The sequence below is a fragment of the Enhydra lutris genome, unplaced genomic scaffold (genome assembly GCF_002288905.1).
Source record: "Enhydra lutris kenyoni isolate GAN:26980312 unplaced genomic scaffold, ASM228890v2 scaffoldscaffold2, whole genome shotgun sequence".
Taxonomy (NCBI): Eukaryota; Metazoa; Chordata; class Mammalia; order Carnivora; family Mustelidae; genus Enhydra; species Enhydra lutris.
This window is the reverse complement of record NW_019154086.1, coordinates 48109233-48128918: the sequence shown is the minus strand read 5'-3', so window position 1 is coordinate 48128918 and position 19686 is coordinate 48109233. Positions and strand designations below refer to the sequence as shown.

At 39.4% G+C, this 19686-nt stretch overlaps 1 protein-coding gene across 1 annotated transcript; it reads right to left on the bottom strand.

Annotated features, from left to right (window-relative positions):
• Positions 1–781: 781 nt before the first annotated feature.
• LOC111150952 (leucine rich repeat containing 58) lies at positions 782–17684 on the bottom strand. The gene is made up of 4 exons (XM_022508648.1): positions 17185–17684; positions 6746–6874; positions 5905–6182; positions 782–2569 (listed from the first exon to the last, which is right to left on the bottom strand). Exons 1-4 carry the CDS (start codon positions 17682–17684, stop codon positions 2361–2363), a joined length of 1116 nt encoding a protein of 371 aa, XP_022364356.1. The 3' UTR covers positions 782–2360.
• Positions 17685–19686: the final 2002 nt, after the last annotated feature.

Here is a 19686-nt window from a genome sequence, read left to right as displayed (position 1 = left end):
AGTAAAGGATTAGGAAGTAAACTGAGGCATTTAAGCCAGAAAAATTTGGACCTATCAATTTGGGTATTTTACTATGAATACATTATTTTCTACGAAAATATTTTATGTATTGCTATTAACTAAGTCAGGTACAGAACACTTTGGGCTTCTCACTTAGGCACTGCCTAAGTTATCTTTTCCTTTCATAATTTCATATGCAGCTTGCTGTGTCTAAATGGAGAAGTAAACAAAGACTTTACATTACTTTCATTTTATGATCTAATCACCCATGTACTATTTTGCTAGGCAGCAGAAACATACTAGATTACCTATAGAGACCTAGAAAATTTCTCAAAAGGAAAAAATATTATTACATTCTAACAAGGTGAAGGGATTCACTTTATAGCAGCGTTTCACAACTGCAGTCATGAAACTCCATGATGTTTCATGAATAACACATAATAAACTGTGAACTATCTTACAATATATTTTCTTCTAAAGTAAAAAATACACAAAACAAAAACCTAACATATGTACATTATTATTATCATACAACAATCTGCTTTTAAGAAATGTTGTGCCTTAGTTGTGAATGCCAGGAAGTCAGAAGGGAGAGCTTCTTTTTTTTTTTTTTTTTTTTTTTTTTAATATTTTATTTATTTGTCAGAGAGAGAGAGAGCACGAGCACAGGCAGACAGAGTGGCAGGCAGGGAGAGAGAGAGAGAAGCAGGCTCCCTGCCAAGCAAGGAGCCCGATGTGGGACTCGATCCCAGGACACTGGGATCATGACCTGAGCCGAAGGCAGCCGCTTAACCAACTGAGCCACCCAGGCGTCCCCAGAAGGGAGAGCTTCTGATGTTCTAATGTGTTTCTGATCTACATTTTATTGTATAGGTAACATTTACCACTAAAAAAACATTTTATTAAAAAAAAAACATAAAAACCCCAAAACCCCCATCATTTTATTATTGGTTATCTAATGACTGCTAGTATGTTTTGTGTATTTTATAATATCAAAATTATAATTCTACTATTCAATTTTTATTCCAAGTTAGCTAGTTAATAAAAAATTTGGTCATTTCTAATAGCAATTAATTTGTGAAACATTTTTCTGCCATACTTAAGGGATATATTTAAGAAGTTTTACATGTTATCAATACATTCCTTTCAAAAAAGTATTCCATGGTTATACTAGTTTTGGAAATTATTCTATTTCTTACAATTGAAAGACTGCCATAAAGTCTTTACACAAATAATGGCTGCCCACAATTTTATTTGGCTTGTAATTGTTTTCTAGTTTTTCTTTAAAACGTAGAGAAAGTTACAGATCAGTACACACAGGCAAAGGAGTCAGACATGACTTAAAAATTTTAAAATCATTTTCCCACTTCTTTAACGCAAGATACAAAGAAGCTTTCTAAGCTTACATCTCTTCTCTGTCAAAAGAAGTCTGACAGATTTTTAAATCAAAAGCTGTTATTCTGTCTTATGATGAAAAGATTAATCAAGACTATTGCTTCCCATTAAGTGCAAAAGTGATTTCCTTACAAGCGGATCACTTCATGTTTAAACAAAAAATTCAAGTTAAAGTGGCTGTGAGCTCTTATGTCAGATAAACAGCTGTTTACCTAATTCTGTTAAAGCATATTTTAAAGTGTTCTGCATAGTATGTCAGGTTATACAGGCTGCTCTGGCATCATTACTTGAAAAAATTTCTAAAATCTTGCTCGGATTAAGGCATTTTAACAGTCACTGCTGGATTACAGAAAGGAAACAGCAATCATATAGAACAAAGGAGCAAAACTAAAGAGTTTTAAAATCCCACATAAAAGTTATATCCCTTACTTTACCAGTTAGTAGGTCAGCAAGGGTTAGGTCCTATGTAACCATCTGTGAGCTTATGTGAATAGCTCTGTAATCTAGACACATGGGCAATACAAGAAGGGAGGGCTAATCCTGTTAAGGCATAGTGTTCAGTCTAAACCCAAGGACAACTCTGGTAATAATTACAGCTCTGATCATTTCTTTCTTCATCTCAACAGTCACAAGTTACACCACTCATGGTTTATTATAGCACTGCTCTTCAGAATGCTCCATTGTGCCATGTGATTCATGCAAAACTTGAGTGAAAATTGCAAACAATAAAACTGCAAACAATCAGCTAAATTCGAAACCATCATTCAGAGTGAATTATATTCAAAGAATCCAAACATGGAACCGGACTCATTCCTGCTGAATGGGAAGATAAAATACAAAATCTTTTCTACCATCTCCAACTCTTTCATGGACATTCAAGATGAAGATACCATTTCAAAGTCTTTTTCTTTTCCAATCACCTTTGCTTAGTTCTTTTACATGTATCATACCACCCTCCATTCTTTTCAACCAAGAAGAACTTTCTGCATTCTGTGTGCAGCGACACTAGCTTCGTCCTCCGAGTCAGATTCACTCTGGGATGTGGAGCTGTGAGAGGCAGAACTGCAAGGGGAAGAACATTCTGGGGAACATAAGTAGTGCATCAGTGGGAGGCGGTACTTCCCACAGAAGTCCACAAATTTAATTTGTCTGACACAGCAGTCAAAGTAGACTCCTAGAGAGAAGAAGGAATTAAGTACAAAATAATCATTACAAAGCAAAGAGCCATTTCTTTTTCAACCCCTTCTCCAATATTCTGAAAAGTCATATACAGTCTCCTTTTCTGTGAATTTTAAGCAGAAGCAATAGTTGCTTCTATAGCTATTTACAGAAATACCAGAAGGCCTTAGGGATGACAATTTGGCTACAAAGAGAAGGCCAGATAAGATTTATCTTTAAGGGAGCTGGCATTAAAAGGATACTGTTAGCTTCTTTTCTCTGGGTGACTTGGTGAACAATGGCTGATGGAGAGATTATAGGATACCTGAAGTGTTCTTCCTCCACTCCCCAAGTATTCCTTGGTACTACCCTACTGGCAAGAAGCTTAAACCCCCCCCCCTCCCCCGCAAGGGACACCTGGGTGGCTCACTTGGTTAAGCAACTGCCTTGGGCTCAGGTCATGATCCCTGGGGAGTCTGCTTATTCCTCTCCTTCTGCCCTTCCCCACGACTCATCCTCTCATGCTCTCTCTCTCTCTCTCAAATAAATAAGTAAAATCTTAAAAACAAAAAAACAAAACTCCTTTAATAATGATCCTAAAAGATTTGTTGTCATACAAAAAATTTGCAGAAAAGAGACGACTTTTGATATTCTTGTTCTTACGTATTGGGAAGGGAAAATCTTACATTTCCACAGGCTCTAAATCTACAGGTTTCAGAGCTGTTTCATGAATGATCTCACTTGATTCTCACACAATTATATACTGTTAGGTAGACTGAAACACTATTCACCTTTTTCAATTCCTAATTTAGTGCCCCTGAGATGGGGCCCTTCAGCTAAGTAAAACTACATCTCGAGATGTGAGGAAAGCAGAAGATACTGTAGCTCAGGGTTCAGTATAACTGGAACACCTACAATTCTGGGTCCCATCACCCTTCTTCTTCTTCTTCTTTTTTGTTTAAGATTTTATTTATTTATTTGACAGACAGAGATCACAAGTAGGCAGAGAGGCAGGCAGAGAGAGAGGAGGAAGCAGGCTCCCTGCTGAGCAGAGAGCCTGATGTGGGGCTTGATCCCAGGACTCTGGGATCATGACCTGAGCCAAAGGCAGAGGCTTTAACCCACTGAGCCACCCAGGCACCCCATCCCATCACCCTTCTGCAGAGCAATCTCAACCTCTATGCTCTAAGACTACTCTGTGTATCACATAAGGCTCTAAACTAAGAAGATGTGGTTCAAGCAAAGGAGAAACAATGATTTCTACTTACCTTTTTTCCCTCATTAGCTTTCTAATTTTCTGATTGTGTAGTCAGTATAATTCATAGTTTAAAAAGGGGATTTCATGGTATGTTACTTTGAACAATTTAGGAAACTAAAGTAAAGTAATAGACTGGTCAACCAATATTGATAGTAAATCCCCCAAAATGTGTTAGCATCCTAAAAAAAGATGGAAGTAATAAAATAAAGCCTTATAGAGTCACCATGAGCTAGAACAGACAATATTGTCTTGTCATGTCTAGGATCTCAGACTCTACAAAGACAAAAAAATCTCTCAAAATATAAATTTATTTTCTCTGGGGCACCAAGGTGACTCAATTGGTTAAGATTTCAATTCTCCTTATGGCTCAGGTGGTGATCACAGGGGTAGTGAGAACAAGCCCATGCCCCACGCCCCTCAGGCTCTGTGTTCGGTGGGAAGACTGCTTGAAGATTCTCTCCCTCTGCCCCTCACAACTCACGCACTCAAGCACATGTGCTCTCTAAAATAAATCAATCTTTAAAAATTTTTACTTTTCGGGACGCCTGGGTGGCTCAGTTGGTTAAGCGGCTGCCTTCGGCTCAGGTCATGATCCCAGCCTCCTGGGATCGAGTCCCACATCGGGCTCCTTGCTCAGCGGGGAGCTTGCTTCTCCCTCTGCCTCTGCCTACCACTCTGTCTGCCTGTGCTCATGCTCGCTCTCTCTCTCTCTCTCTCTAATAAATAAATAAAATCTTTAAAAAAAAAAAAAATTTTACTTTTCTTTAACTCAGTGTTCAATAGCTAATGAGTCTGAGGGCAGAAATATCACTGGTCCAATTTCTGTATAATCTTGATTTTTAAACTAATAATTTTTAAAGTATATTTGTTTCTAAGATAAATCACATCAGTATACTAAAAAAAAGTCATTTAAAAAAGCATTTAAAAGAGAAAAGATAATTCTTACAGAAGTCCGTTTTTAGGAAAGGATATTTTCAAAGAACAGATTAGACATGTTATTATGCCCTAAGGCCTGGTGGGAATGCTGTCCCTCACCACTGTTAAAGCCAACTTGAGGGATGCCTGGGTGGCTCAGTCCAATAAGCTTCTGCTTTTGGCTCAGGTCACAATCCCAGAGTCCCGGGATTAAGTCCTGCATCGGCTCCCTTCTCCCCTTGCTTGTGCACATGCTCGCTCTTGCTCTCTGATAAATAAATTCTTTAAAAAAAAAAAAAGCCAACTTGGGAAAGGAGAGCTACAGAGAAAGCTAAGCACTTCTAATCTGGCATATCACAGCACCACACCTTCTGCTTCTAAGAGTGAGTGGCCAGAAATGGCCCAGAGGATCACCTTTTGTAAACCAAGAGTGTCCTTTTTATTTTTTAATATTCTTTGAGGAACTTAAATCATTTTCTCTCTTTTAACCTTCAAACAGTTTCAAAACATGATGGGACTTCTTATGTGCTAGGCTGTGTGTTTGTGAGCTTGAGCACAAGCAGGGGGAGCAATAGGCAGAGGGAGAAGCAGGCAGAACCTTGGGATCATGACCTGAGCCAAACGTAGATGTTTAACCAACTGAGCCACCCACATGTCCCTAAATTCAAGAAATTCTGAATCATGGATGTATAAGAATATAAAAGTCCAAGGTATATTCCAAAATTGGCACATTTAGCCAATTCTCCTACATTCTGAATTATAATCTATAAAGGTACCTGATACTCATAACAGTGGGTCTAGGAAAATGTCCTTCAAATAAATATGAAAGGTGGCTAAATATTTTGGAGGCTCTTTTTAAACTGTTATGACTGTTTATGTTTCCTTTGTGTTTCCTCTTATTTTACTAGCTTACTCTATTATCTTGTGACAATTCCAAGATATGATGAGACTTTCTGGGTACTTTCCTTTTGTATGAATTGTAAAATACTTTAAAAAAAAAAAAAGGAAGGGAAAGGAGGGAAAAATGTCTTACTTTACTGGTAAAAGGGTGAAAGGGTGAGGGAAACAAAGAGGCTAAATGCCTTTCTCTGGAAGAAGATGACTAATTAAAAACACTTAGACTATCAATATAAAAAATAGCTAAATGAATGGGAAAGATATACACTGAATTAACTTACCTCCACACTTTGGGTTCGGGCAATTGCTGGCTAAGCTCAAGTATCTAAGAAGATTCTCGGGAAGATCGTATGGAGTGTAGGAAATATTTCGAATTTTAATGGTCCGTGCAGCTAATTCCAGGAGAGTTGGAGGGTCATAGGTTAAATCTCTAACAAAACGAACAACCAATGGATTTCCTCGCAAACTCAACTCTTCCAAATGAATAAGGTTGAGGATCTCTCGAGGCAGGTATGTCAGCAAGTTATTGTGAAGACTGAGGGAACGAAGCGAATGCAACCTACAATGAATGCAGTACAAAAATTAATGGCAGTGAGCAAACTAACTACTATGAAAGCTAAGCAAAGAACTTGATTTCCCAAGCAATTAAGGCCAACAGAAGTAAAATAGAAAGGAGCTGAAACTAGACCAGAGTATAGGTTTGTCAATATCATGAGATGACAGTTGCCCATGGGATCTTACAGAATGTAGAATAATAATCAGTATTCTTATGTGCTAGGCTGATATAAATGCTAGATTTAAAGATTTTTTTAGCATGCTTTATAATTTGGATACCTACAAGAAAGATTTAAAATGCAACAGAAATCAAGAGCCTTCACATTATTTCATCAGGATAAAAATGTTTCATATCAAATATAAAATCAGTAAAATTCCATAAAACCTGGGGAAATCTATGCCAAATTACTCTATTTTTGATTAGAGAAAACAGGCTAAACAAATATTTTGAGACATTAACTGGGGCACTTAAAAGTCATGTTAAAAATAAGCAACTCAACTCATAGCAAACCTCAGAACTGTAATTCTCATGTATTATTTACTTTGAGAATGCCTAAAATTACTCACTGTGAAAGCTGAGGAGGCACACTTTGGATTTTGTTGTCACATAATACCAAATAACTTAGAGAAGGCAGATTTGCTAATTCTGGTGGGATTTCTCTGATAAAGTTTCCTCCAAGATATAAACACTCTAAACTGTAAAAATAAATGAACAAAAACAAAAATGTAAACAAAAATTGGACAAGACATCCCAAGGTCTTTATTACAACCAACACATTTCATTTATTCATTCAGCAAATGTTTTATCTAGGATCGGCTATATACTATACAGCCTCTAGAGAAATAATGCAATTTTCAGAGAGCTTATATTATAGGTAAGCAGGTAAGACATGCTATTATAATTAAACTCAAAACAAGGCCAAAAATAAGTATAACCTGATTAAAATATCAAAATAAGCAGAGCGATACATAAATGATAGAGGAGTTTTAAAAAGCAGAGAAGAAAGAAAAGGACACAGTGCTTAGGACTGGCAAAAGCTCTGGAAAAGTGTTGTGACTTCAGATGGACCATGAGTTTGGCCCATGCAGATGGGAAGAAAGAAGGCACTTCAGGTTGGAGGGGAGGGCTTTTATGGGACAATGGACACATCTTTTAAACAGAAGAGCAGAGTTCCTGATGAAGAATCCAGAGAAAAGGCTGAAGGAAAGCCGGATTTTGTGCTAGTAGGCATGGATTTGATGCACTTTTTAGGCAATGGGAAAACCACTAACCTTTTTCTGAAAAGAATGGGAAAACATGGCTGAACTCTACATTTTTTCTTTGTTCTTATTATAGCAAAAGCATTCCTCAGGAGCTTTCTAAATTAATTGTGTAAAACGACCACTATCATGAAATTAAAGTTCCAGATAGTTACCTTATTTTCCATCAAGTCACCAACATTTTAGACAACATTCTTTTAAGCATAGCATTTAGACTAGCATTCTTTTTTTTTTAATTTTATTTTTTATAAACATATATTTTTATCCCCAGGGGTATAGATCTGTGAATCGCCAGGTTTACACACTTCACAGCACTCACCATAGCACATACCCTCCCCAATGTCCATAATCCCACCCCCTCTCTCCCAAACCCCCTCCCCCCATCAACCCTCAGTTTGTTTTGTGAGATTAAAAGTCACTTATGGTTTGTCTCCCTCCCAATCCCATCTTGTTTCATTTACTCTTCTCCTACCCCCTTAAGCCCCCATGTTGCATCTCCTCTCCCTCATATCAGGGAGATCATATGATAGTTGTCTTTCTCCGATTGACTTATTTCGCTAAGCATGATACCCTCTAGTTCCATCCATGTCATCGCAAATGGCAAGATTTCATTTCTTTTGATGGCTGCATAGTATTCCATTGTGTATATATACCACATCTTCTTTATCCATTTAGACTAGCATTCTTTTAAGACACCTTTGAATGTGGGGAAAAAATAGCCCACTAAACTATTACCCAAACTTCCAGGATAAGAATTACCTGGGATACTTTTAAAGCTGCAAATTCCAGGCCCCATCCAGATTCACTAAATCAGATTTCCACGTTAAGATTTTATAATATAAGGTTAAGAGAGTAAGGTTAAAAGGTAAAGCCAAGTTACTCTGCAGGGCTACAGCTAATTACAAATCCATAATTAGCAAATTAAGAGTGCTTCTTACCATATAACCCTGTCAACACTTATTATTGTTTGCTTTAAATTTTATTTACTTTTTTACTATTTTATTATGTGAAAAATGGAACCATTCTGTTTTTTTTTTATTTTATTTTATTTATTTATTTGACAGACAGAGATCACAAGTAGGCAGAGAGACAGGCAGAGAGAGAGGAAGGGAAGCAGGCTCCTGGCCAAGCAGAGAGCCCGATGTGGGGCTCGATCCCAGGACCCTGGGATCATGACCTGAGCTGAAGGCAGAGGCTTTAACCCACTGAGCCACCCAGGTGCCCCCCATTCTGTTTTTTTAATTTGCAGCTCTCTAGATATTAATGAATTCAGCATCTCTGTATATGTTTTTGGCCATTTGTGTATCTTTAGAGAACTGCCTGTTCCTATTCTTTACCCATTTTTCTCACAGGTTTATATGGTTTTCTGTTATTAATTTGTTGGGAGCTTTGTTGTTAAATATATGTTCCGTATAACTTTGTTCCTCTGTGACCTAGAGCATGGTCTATTTTTGTTCACATTTTGCATGTGTAAAATGAATGCGGAGCTACTAGTATTGAATTTATTAACTGTGCAACCCAAAATTTTTATAGCCTGATTAATTTGCCTCCTTGCTCTGATGGTTAGTCTTCTACCAGAACCTCAGTTTTCCTTCTTCCCTTTATAATTACCAAGTTTTGCTCTTTCCCCTTAAAATATAGAAGCTATAACACAAATAAATCTTTGCTGAACTGTTCCTTAATTCACATGAAGCATTTCTCTTTTATCCTTTTAATCCATTTGTCTTAATGCATTGCCTCTTGGTTTTATTTTTGTTTGTATTAATTTCATTTAAACCACCATTCACCAGTATAAGAACTTAAGCCAGTTACTTATTCTTGTTATGCCTGTTTCTTCCTCTTCAAAATGGAATAATATTATATATTAAACAAAGTGCCTAGTTAACAAATATGAACTAGGCATCTACCATGTGCCAGGCACCATTCTAGGGAACACAGTATAAATAAGACCGAATTCTTGACCTTACAGTCTAGTGAGTTGGATAATAAATCAGTGAATGTGCATGTATTATGTCTGAGGGCTTTAAGTGTTACCTCCCTAAAAAGGGAGGAAATCATATGGTAATGGAAGTGAAATTCTAGACAGGGTGGTTAGGAAATGTTTCTTTTAGATGACATGTGAACAGAAATATGAATGAAATGAATGAGTACAAATTCCTAAGATAGAAAATGCTTGGTGTGTTGCCATTTGTGGGTACATGAGGGTGGTAGAAGGGGGAGAGTGGTGGTCAGAGAGGTAGCATGGGCCTTTTGGGCCTCAGTAAGGATTTTGAATTTTATCCTAAGTAGGAAGGATTTTGAACAAAGTTGTGTAACTTTACTTACACTTTAGAAAGATCACTGTGTCTACTGTGTGGAAAGTAGATTAGTAAGTGGTGGGGAGCAGAGAGCACAATGGGAGGAGTTGAAGTTGGAGGACCAGACTGTAGCCTAATGAGGTAGTACAGATATGAAATGATAGAGATTTCTTTGGTACATCTTTTTCTATCCTATTATTTTTAATTTATTGGGGTATTTCTATTTTAAGTGTAACTCTTATAAATAGGATGCAACTTGATTTTGATAAGTTTAGACCTGTGTTTTCTATTAACACGGTATACCTAAATATCTTTTTTCTCTTCTGCTCTATTGTCGTATTTCATTCAAGTTTCCCTTCTTCCCATTCTCCCTCTACTATTTTGAACTGTATATGCTATTTCTGTCTTGCTAGTAGTTACTAGTTACTCCTTGAATTTGCTTTGCTCCTTCCCACTCCCAAACACACATCCATGCTCCTTTCTGTTCTTCTCTTCATACCATTTAGAATTAGATCTATCTTGATTTGAAAATAAATTTATTTCCAATTAGTAACTATTCAAATTCATCAATATGCTTTACCAATTTCTTTGTTCGGGATTGTTTTTGGAGCTTGTTATTTTATTTATAATTCCACATTTTATTAAAATTAGTTCTTAGTACCACCTTACACCAGTTAGAATGGCCAAAATTAGCAAGACAGGAAACAACATGTGTTGGAGAGGATGTGGAGAAAGGGGAACCCTCTTACACTGTTGGTGGGAATGCAAGTTGGTGCAGCCACTTTGGAAAACAGTGTGGAGATTCCTCAAGAAATTAAAAATAGAGCTTCCCTCTGACGCTGCCATTGCACTACTGGGTATTTACCCCAAAGATACAGATGTAGTGAAAAGAAGGGGCATCTGTACCCCAATGTTTATAGCAGCAATGGCCACAGTCGCCAAACTGTGGAAAGAACCAAGATGCCCTTCAACGGACGAATGGATAAGGAAGATGTGGTCCATATACGCTACGGAGTATTATGCCTCCATCAGAAAGGATGAATACCCAACTTTTGTAGCAACATGGACGGGACTGGAAGACATTATGCTGAGTGAAATAAGTCAAGTAGAGAGAGTCAATTATCATATGGTTTCACTTATTTGTGGAGCATAACAAATAGCATGGAGGACAAGGGGAGATGGAGAGGAGAAGGGAGTTGAGGGAAATTGGAAGGGGAGGTGAACCATGAGAGACTATGGACTCTGAAAAACAATCTGAGGGTTTTGGAGGGGCGGGGGGTGGGAGGTTGGGGGAACCAGGTGGTGGGTATTAGGGCACAGATTGCATGGAACACTGGGTGTGGTGCAAAAACAATGAATACTGTTATGCTGAAAAGAAATAAAAAAAAAAATTAGTTCTCGGGGCGCCTGGGTGTCTCAGTTGGTTAAGCGTCTGTCTTCAGCTCAGGTCATGTTCCTAGGATCCTAGGCTCGAGCCCCGAGTCAGGCCACCTGCTCAGTGGAGAACCTGTTTCTGCCTCTCCTCTCAGCTCATCCTCTCTCTCTCTATCTCTGTGTCTCTCGCTATCTCTCTCTCTCTCTCTCAAAAAAAAAGAAAAAAAGTTAGCTTAGAGTCTTGGAGCACCTGGGTGGCTCAGTGGGTTAAAGCCTCTGCCTTCAGCTCAGGTCATGATCCCAGGGTCTTGGGATCAAGCCCCACATCAGGCAGTCTCCTCAGCGGGGCACCTGCTTCCTCCTCTCTCTCTGCCTGCCTCTCTGCCTACTTGTGATCTCTCTCTGTCAAATAAATAAATAAATCTTTAAAAAAAAAATTAGTTCTCATACCCAAAAATAGGTTGGCCCTAGACAAGCTTGTTTTCAAGCTGTGAGGTACAAACCTGCTATGCTAGTAAAGACCTTGCTATTTCTTTTAAAGTCCATTTTTCTTAGAGTATATATTTAACAAGTTTTTCCGTAAGGACCACGGTTGTTAATCTTTGAATTCTTTGTCTTTTATGTTTTTATCTCTTTCCTTCACTGTTGAGTAACAGCTTGGCTAGGCATAAAATTTTAGGTTGACATTACTTTTCCTTAGCACTAAGAAGATACTATTCCATTATCTTACTACAGCCAGTATTACTATTGTTCCTCTGTAGGTAATCAGTTTTTTTCTCATTAGGAGCCATTAGGGCCTTTTTTCTCTATTGTTCTAAAGTTTTACTGAATGTTGCAAGATAGCAGTTTAGAGTGCTGTTCCTTTTATAGTGGGGAATTGTTAGCTACTATTACATCAAACATAGCCTTTCCTACATTTTCTCTATTCTCTTTCTACAATTCTTACTAAACAGCAGTTTGAATTTCAGGATCAATTTTACATGAAAGAAACATTCCTTTCATACTCTCCATTTCTTTTCTTTTTTTTTTTAAAGATTTTATTTATTTATTTGTGAGAAAGATAGAGAGTGAGGGAGAGAGTGAGAGAGAGAGAGAGAGAGAGAGAGAGCATACAAGCAGGGAAGGGGCAGAGGGAGAGGGAGAAGCAGACTCCTAGCTGAGCAGGGAGCCTGACACAGTAGGACTCGATCCCAGGACTCTGGGATTACGACTTAAGCCACCCAAGCACCCCTTTACTCTCCATTTCTTTATTTTATTTTATTTTTTGTGTGTGCTGCATTCCAGGCAAATGCCTCAGTAAGATCTTTTAGCTTAATGATTCATTCATTAGCTGACTTCAGTATACTATTCGGCACACTGAGTTCACAATTACCTTTTTTTTCATTTCTAGGAATTCTAACTGGGGTTTTCATAATTGTTGGTTTTTAACTTTCTTATTCTTGTTTCGTTGATGAAGTTCCTACCTTCACCTCTCTGAAGTTAGAAACCATACTTACTTCAAAGTCCTTTAGAGTAACTTACATGTATTTTCTTAGGCACAATTTCTTTCATTTGTCGAATTTCTATCTGTCTTTCATAATCTCAGACTTCCTTGATATGTAGTGATTTTAAAAAGCTAACTTGAATCTTAAGTTTTGTCAATTTAAAAATATATTCATACTTTTTCCTATTTCTGATAGTGCAAATCTTTCCAAGATTGCATCTCTCTTTTGAATTATAAAGCTTAGTATAAGTAAGCAGACAACTTTAATTCTGATATGTTATTTTTTCTCTTTTGAAGATTTTCTGGTAGAAAAAATCAACTGTGTGGATATAAGAATGAATTCTCCTAAACGTAAATGTCTGAATGCTGGTTAGAAAAACAAAACAAAACAAAAAAACCAACAAAAAACCACAAAAAGTTCCTGGGCAGGATTATTTGATTTATCAAATATGGTGTAAGTTAATGCTTGATTACTCAGAAATCTCTCTTTTTCTGAGGGGAGCTACTAGAATAGAATAGAATAGAATAGAGTAGAGTAGAGTAGAGTAGAATAGAATAGAAAGAACATTTGGAATCCAAATCACAGAAATTATCCCAGAAAAGGAACGATTTTAATGAGAAGACTATCTGGGGAAAAATTTAGCAATCCTGAAAGTCCTTTTATAAAGAATTTAATAGTCAAATAAAGAACAATTTGCAACAGAGTCTAATGATGGAGAAAAGAAAATAAGGTGAAGAAAGGGAAAAGTGAGTCAGAGCAAATTTAAATCTTGTCCTTTCTATTTAAGTCAAGAATTGAGAAAAATTAGCGTCTGGTTGTTAGTTATGACTCATTGTCTGCTCCTATCAATGCTTTGGCGTGTACACAGAAAGAAAGGATGCCAAACTTTAGTAGTTACTGTAACTTTATCAGAAAAATATCTGATGTTCTAAAAAATAACTAAGCCCACTATTTCAAAATCATATAAATTCTCTGTGGTTATCATTAATCAGAGTACACAACCAGCATATTAAATTTATACTTTCAGACCTATTTCTCACTTTGAAACTCAAATAATTTCCGAGGTTCTATGGACTTGAAAGCTTTTAAGTTATTTGGGCAGATTAAACTTCCAAGACACATTCTACTGTTTCCAAAAATGCTTTTGAAAGGAGAAAAGAAACTACTGTTGAATTTTAAGCAAAACTGTAGTGTTTAAAAGTTCTTGTGGTATATTTCTGTCAACATTGCACTTCTGTTCATCGAGCTTGGAACAAGTCTATTTTTTAGTGTTTGATGAATATCAAAACAGAAAAGTCATTTACAGAATTTATAAAATTCTTCCCTTCCTTTCTGTTTAGCAATAATCCACCAATGTTAAATTTGTTTCTTGGAAAGGTATCTTGATTCTCCAATTCTTAGGGATACTGAAGTGGGTGCCTTTTTTTCTAGCAAGGCCAATGACCCACTAAAAAAACATATGAGGCCCTTAGTGCCAATAACTTTAACCACAGGTGTAAGTAGAAAATATTTTGCTCCTCCACCCAAATAAAAATGACATTAAGAGGGGCGCCTGGGTGACTTAGTCGGTTAAGCATCTGCCTTCAGCTGAGGTAATAATCAGGGTTCTGGGATCCAGCCCCAAATCGGACTCCTTGCTCAGTGGGGAGCCTGTTTCTCCCTCTCCCTGTCTACTGCTTCCCCTCCTTATGCTCTCTCCTGCTTGTTATCTCTCCTCTGTCAAATAAATAAATCTTCAAAAAAAAAAATGACATTAACAAAAATATAAATTCGTTCTACATTACAGTTGGTTAAAGGGAGATGGAATTCCAGTGAGACAGCTTTGTAAAAGAAGGCAGGACATAGGAAGAGAAACACAGAAAGATAAGAACCATACATCTGTGGATAAAGAAAGTAGTTTTCTTGAGGGAGCATCCCTATATCGAATCATTTTTAAATATTATCACTCACCACAAGCTTTTAAAGTACATAAACCACATGAATCTCATTGTTACTAACTGGCTTCAAGCAAGTGACTGATACTAAATCTCAGTGTCTTCATCTGTTAAAAAAGGCAGGTGGGCGGAGGCGGGGAAGTGAATCAGGCCATTGCCCAGGTTGTTTCTACTTTTCTAAGATTGTGTTTTTACTTCTAAGACTTTATTTCTACACAACCCTTTTAGCCTACAGTCAACTAGAATTTAAATTCGGAACATGGCCTAAACCTTTACTGATTCTTATCAGTAAAGAGAAATGGAGCATAAAACTGAAAAATGAGAAACACTGACAAAAAGATCCCATACACAACTGGAGCCAAAGATACAATGACCAAAAACATAGTTAATTAACTAGAAAATCAGGTCAACCAACCATGTAAACAGTTTTGACCAGTCCTCCTGATTGCATATGTAACAGAAGTCAGAAGGATTAGGTTCTAGCCCCATTCTGTCACCGTAGAAAATTCTTGGTTTTGGACTCAGAGATCCCGAGATCAAATCCAGTTCTACCACTCATTGGCTTTGGGTTCTTATAACTTAACCTCTCAAAGCCTCAGTTTCTTCTCCTCTCACCAAGGCACTGTGAGAATTAAAAAGGATATTTAGAGCCTCTACTGCAGGGCCTACAGCATTTTAAGTACTCAATAAATAGGATTTTTGCCTACCTTTCCCCCCATGTGATGGAAATAAGTGCTCTAGGTATTTTTTAGTATGTTAAGAAGACTCAAATGAGAAAGTTGGAATTATGAAACTTCAAAATTAGGAGGAACCAAGGACTGTCAATTTTATGTCTAAATCTCTGTCCAAGTTTTCTATATTTCTTAATATCTTTCCTAGTATCACCCAGGTGTAAGTGACCATCATCTCTTATGCTACTAGAATGACCTCCTTCTAAGCAGCCCTCAAAATCTCTTCATCTCTCCACCCTCTCCACACTCCATTGCTGCACAGCAAAAAGGCTGATGTGCTTAAAACTTTCCCATGTGTACTTAGAATAAAATCCAAACTTTACCATGGCCTTCAAGATCCAACATGGCCTGGGACTGGTCCAAGTTTCTGTTTGCCAACTTTCACTCTTGGCCACTTTTTCACTATGCTCTAGTACAATGTCCTCCTTTCAAAATGTTGGCCTTCAGTTCCCCTTGCTTTCCGGCATTTACACACACTGTTCCTTTTACCTAGACTGAACCCACCCCACCCTCTCCTAGTTAATTCTTATTCTTCCTTCAAAATTCTCAATTCTCCATTCTCAATTCAAATGTTACCTGTTCAAGGACCAAAGTCAGGTCCCTCTGTTATTTCAAGGCACTCCACTTGTCTTCATAGAACTTACAAAAACTGTATTTAAAAATGAGGTTTATAATTCATTGTTTAATGTCTCCAATTAGTATGTTAACTCCAGGAGAACAGGACCATGTTCACCACTGTATCCCCAGTACCTAGGACAGTGCCTGACACATGGTTAAGTACTTCATAAATATCTGTTGATGAGTCAATGGACATCTTGTCCTAATGCCTTATTTTTCAGATTAGAAAGCTGTGGTCAGGATATGTTAAGTGACCTGCCTAAGGGTGGGACACCAAGAGTTCTTATTCTCAGGCCAATGTTCTTTTCACTATACTTATCTCTTTCTAGTTCTAATATTCTGTTATCTCAGAAAACTCAATAAAGGATGTGGAAATATTTTACAGATGACAAACATTGTGTTTTTGGTTTTTTTTCCACTTTGGACAATATACTTAATCTTACTCTATATCTCACACCCTGAAGAGCACTTTAAGAAAACTTTTGCTATCCCGCTTCTCTGCTTCCTCCTTCCATTTAATTCAATATCTGTTTATTTACTGAATAATCTGGTGAGGCAGACCTCTGAACAAGGAATTATAATCAATAAGGTAAATGCAATGGTGGGATGAATGAGGTACACAGGAAGTCCAGTTCAGCTAATAACCGTCCAGGAACCAGTAAAGGAAGAAAACTGACAACCCTCGAAGTAGGTTCTGAAGGATGAACAGGAGTTCGTCAGGTGCAGGCAACATTCCAGGCAAAGGAATGCCTGCACATGTACAGAGGCCCTGCATCCATTCGCCGCGTATTTAGTAAGTGCCCCTATGGTGCTGGTAAACTGCATGGCTCACTGAATTTCATAAACAGTGCTAGAATTGCTACAGGAAAAGGATAGCAGAAAATGGAGCGGGAAGCAGGGGTTTGGTCAGAGTATCTTGTCTGTCATGCTAAAAGGCATGGAAAAACCACCACAGACGTCAGAGCAGGGAAGTGACCACCTCAGACTGACATTTGTTTGAGTACCTACTCAGTTGGGATCACTCCCCCACAAGATCCCCCGGAACCCAAGAAAAAAGAAAAACCGCCTCGAAAATCTGCTTAGGGAAAACACAATCCCAAACGCTGTCTCACACGCGATCTTACAGGATCTTCACTTAAAACTCGATGAGATGGCGGGGCAGTGACCACTGCCAAAGAATTAAAGAGCGAGCCTGGAAGCAGGCAGTTGCTTACGTGACAAATGACCGGCGCCCAGACCAGGCCTAGGGCTCCGGCGCTCCTGGATGCCGCCCCGGGCTTCCCTACTCTGGGCCAGGGCCCCGCTCACCTCTGCAAGTTCTCGATCTCGGCAGGGATGCTCTGCAGCTGATTGCCACCCAGGCTGAGGGTCTGCAGCGCGCGGAGCTCCAGCAACGACGCGGGCACCTCCTGGAAGCAGTTCCCGCTGAGGTTGAGCATCTGGAGGCTGCGGCAGAGCGGCGACTGGGCCAGGCCCTTGGGCAGCGCGCCGGGCCCGCCGAGCCGGTTGTTCCTGGCCAGCAGCGTGCGCAGGCCGCTCAGCGCGAGCAGCTCCGGCCCGAGCGCGGTCAACGCGTTGCCGCTCACGTCCAACAGCTGGAGGTGCTGGAAGCCGCTGCTCAGCGCCCGCGGCAGCGACACCAGACGGTTATGAGGCAGCAGTAGCCGGAGCAGCGCCTCACGGGCGCCGCGCCGCTCCTCGCCCCGCGCCTCCAGCTCCAACTCCACAGTCTCCGGGGACATGCTGAGGCGGGACAAGTTCAATTCGGCCTCCCCCGCCGTGGCCACCGCCGCTCCGGCCTCCTCCATCCCGGCCGCCGCGGGGCCCCTGGCCCCGGAACCGAAGGGCTTCGCGCGCAATCCACAGGCCAGGAGCTCCGCGGCGCCCCGGAACTTGAACCGAGGGCTGCGTCGGAAGTGGCGCGGGCGGGCGCTAACCCCGTGGGCCCCAGCCGAGTCACGCGACGCTAGGCGGCAGGGTGCGCGCGCCGCTTGGCGGGGGGAGGCGGCTGTGTTTCACGTGGCGCGCGGCGCTGAGAAGGGGTGTCGGTGGGGGCAGAGGCCGGGTGGCCGCGCGGTTGTCCTTTGAACCCCGGGGGGTTTGAACAGTCGCGGTTTATAGTCCCTGGAGTCTGGTTGACGTGTCCCCAGAAGGCAGGACTGCCTCGGTAAACAGCCCAAGGACTGTTTGTTTATCTGGCCTTGAGGGTTTGCGCGTCAATGTGCACCGCCCCCTTGGTTCCTACTCTGCGGGATTCTGTGAGAACACAGGAATTTAGTGGTGAATCAGCTTCATTACAGCAAGCCCCAGCAATTTAGAGGCGCGGGATTAACCGAGAGGGCTTCAAAGTACAAAGACAGCTGGACTAGAAATCAGAACCTCTGGATCCTACCTCGGGTTCTGCTATTAAATAAGCCTTGTGTCCTTGGACAAAGAATTTTATTTGTTTCTCCATCCGTAGAGTATGGAGAGTAACCTGTCCTGTTTGCCCTGCAGGGTTAGTTTCTTTTTTAAACACGATAAAAGTAAGGTATACCAAGTAAGGGCGTTTCTACATTTTAGCTATAGAAGGATTTCTGTGGTTTTGGGTTAAGTTGTGGCTAGAAATGAATTTGGGAGCGATGGAAGAGGTTAGATAGCTCAAATTGATCAGTTTAAGAACTAAGGAAGCAGTGAGATTTTGCTGCAGATTAAAACTACAATTAGTTGGCAAAATCCCGACTCTGGCTTTAATTTGTACTTCTAATTAACGTATCTGGCCTAAGCTCGGTCTTTTCTGAAATTCCTTTTTATAATTTTGGAAAGTGATGAGTAGAACCGAGAAAAATACTTAGCAAATTTTTTACAAACCTTATGCATATAAATGTTCAAAGATTGTATAAAGTCAATGACATTAAGTTGCCTTCCTCCTAAAAAGAAGAATAAAGTAACTTTTTTCTTGCCACTCATTTATGTGAGAAACTTACACCTCTTACCTCCTGCCAAATTTTAATTTCTGCTTGAGTTACAGTAAGCAGGAGGATGTACTTTGTCAGTTTAAATCAGAAATAGAATGTTTTTAAAGACTGTTTTAAGGCCAGAAATAGAATGTTTTAAAACCTGTTTCAAAAGGGTACTCTTAAAAATTAGACTTTGTCTTGGATCAAGATTACATATTGGCAAGAACCCTCATATGTGAAAAGTGCAAATACTCAATACAGTTTTATGTGCTATGTGTCTGTGACAAGAATTTAACATGAGAAAAAAATGATTTGAATGTGATTCAGAAATAGTTAAGATTACAAATCAGTGAAATGAAGGGGGGAGATGGAAATAGCCTCAAGTAGTAGAGAATGAAGTTGCCTGAAAGAAAGTCTTGAAGCAATGTTCAGATTAATGTGAGAATCCCCTTTTTCTCATTATAATAAGCCCTATCTCAGCTACCATGGTTGCATCTCTCTTCCCAGCAGCCAGATAAGTCTAAACTCAGCAGTGGGCCTTAAAACTATTCAGGCAGCCTGTGAGTTCTGAAAACCCTGTGGGAGGTGAAGGAACATGGGTGGCTTCTTGTCCTTCACAGTGATGTGAAGACAGCTAGTCTTGCATCCAGCTGAAGGAGGTGTCAGAGATGCAGTGGGGGTACTGGAGAGTGTGAAGGGCAGAGGAGACAGCATAATGCATCATCTAGGGAGAGGGATATGAATTTCAGGAAATTGTGAGAGTATATGGCATATTGGTCCACTTATCAAAACTTAACCATCAACACTGAAAAGAAATTAAATAAAAAGTTAAAAAAAAAACTTAACCATCAAATGACTCTTGGATCAAACT

Bases quoted from the DNA above. Each gene is read 5' to 3' on its own strand.
- LOC111150952 (XM_022508648.1), bottom strand. From the start codon at position 17,684: ATGGAGGAGGCCGGAGCGGCGGTGGCCACGGCGGGGGAGGCCGAATTG. The intron at 6,875-17,184 runs GTGAGCGGGGCC...TTATTTTTACAG, and splicing joins GAGATCGAGAACTTGCAGAG to TTTAGAGTGTTTATATCTTG. The intron at 6,183-6,745 runs GTGAGTAATTTT...CATTCATTGTAG, and splicing joins GTGCCTCCTCAGCTTTCACA to GTTGCATTCGCTTCGTTCCC.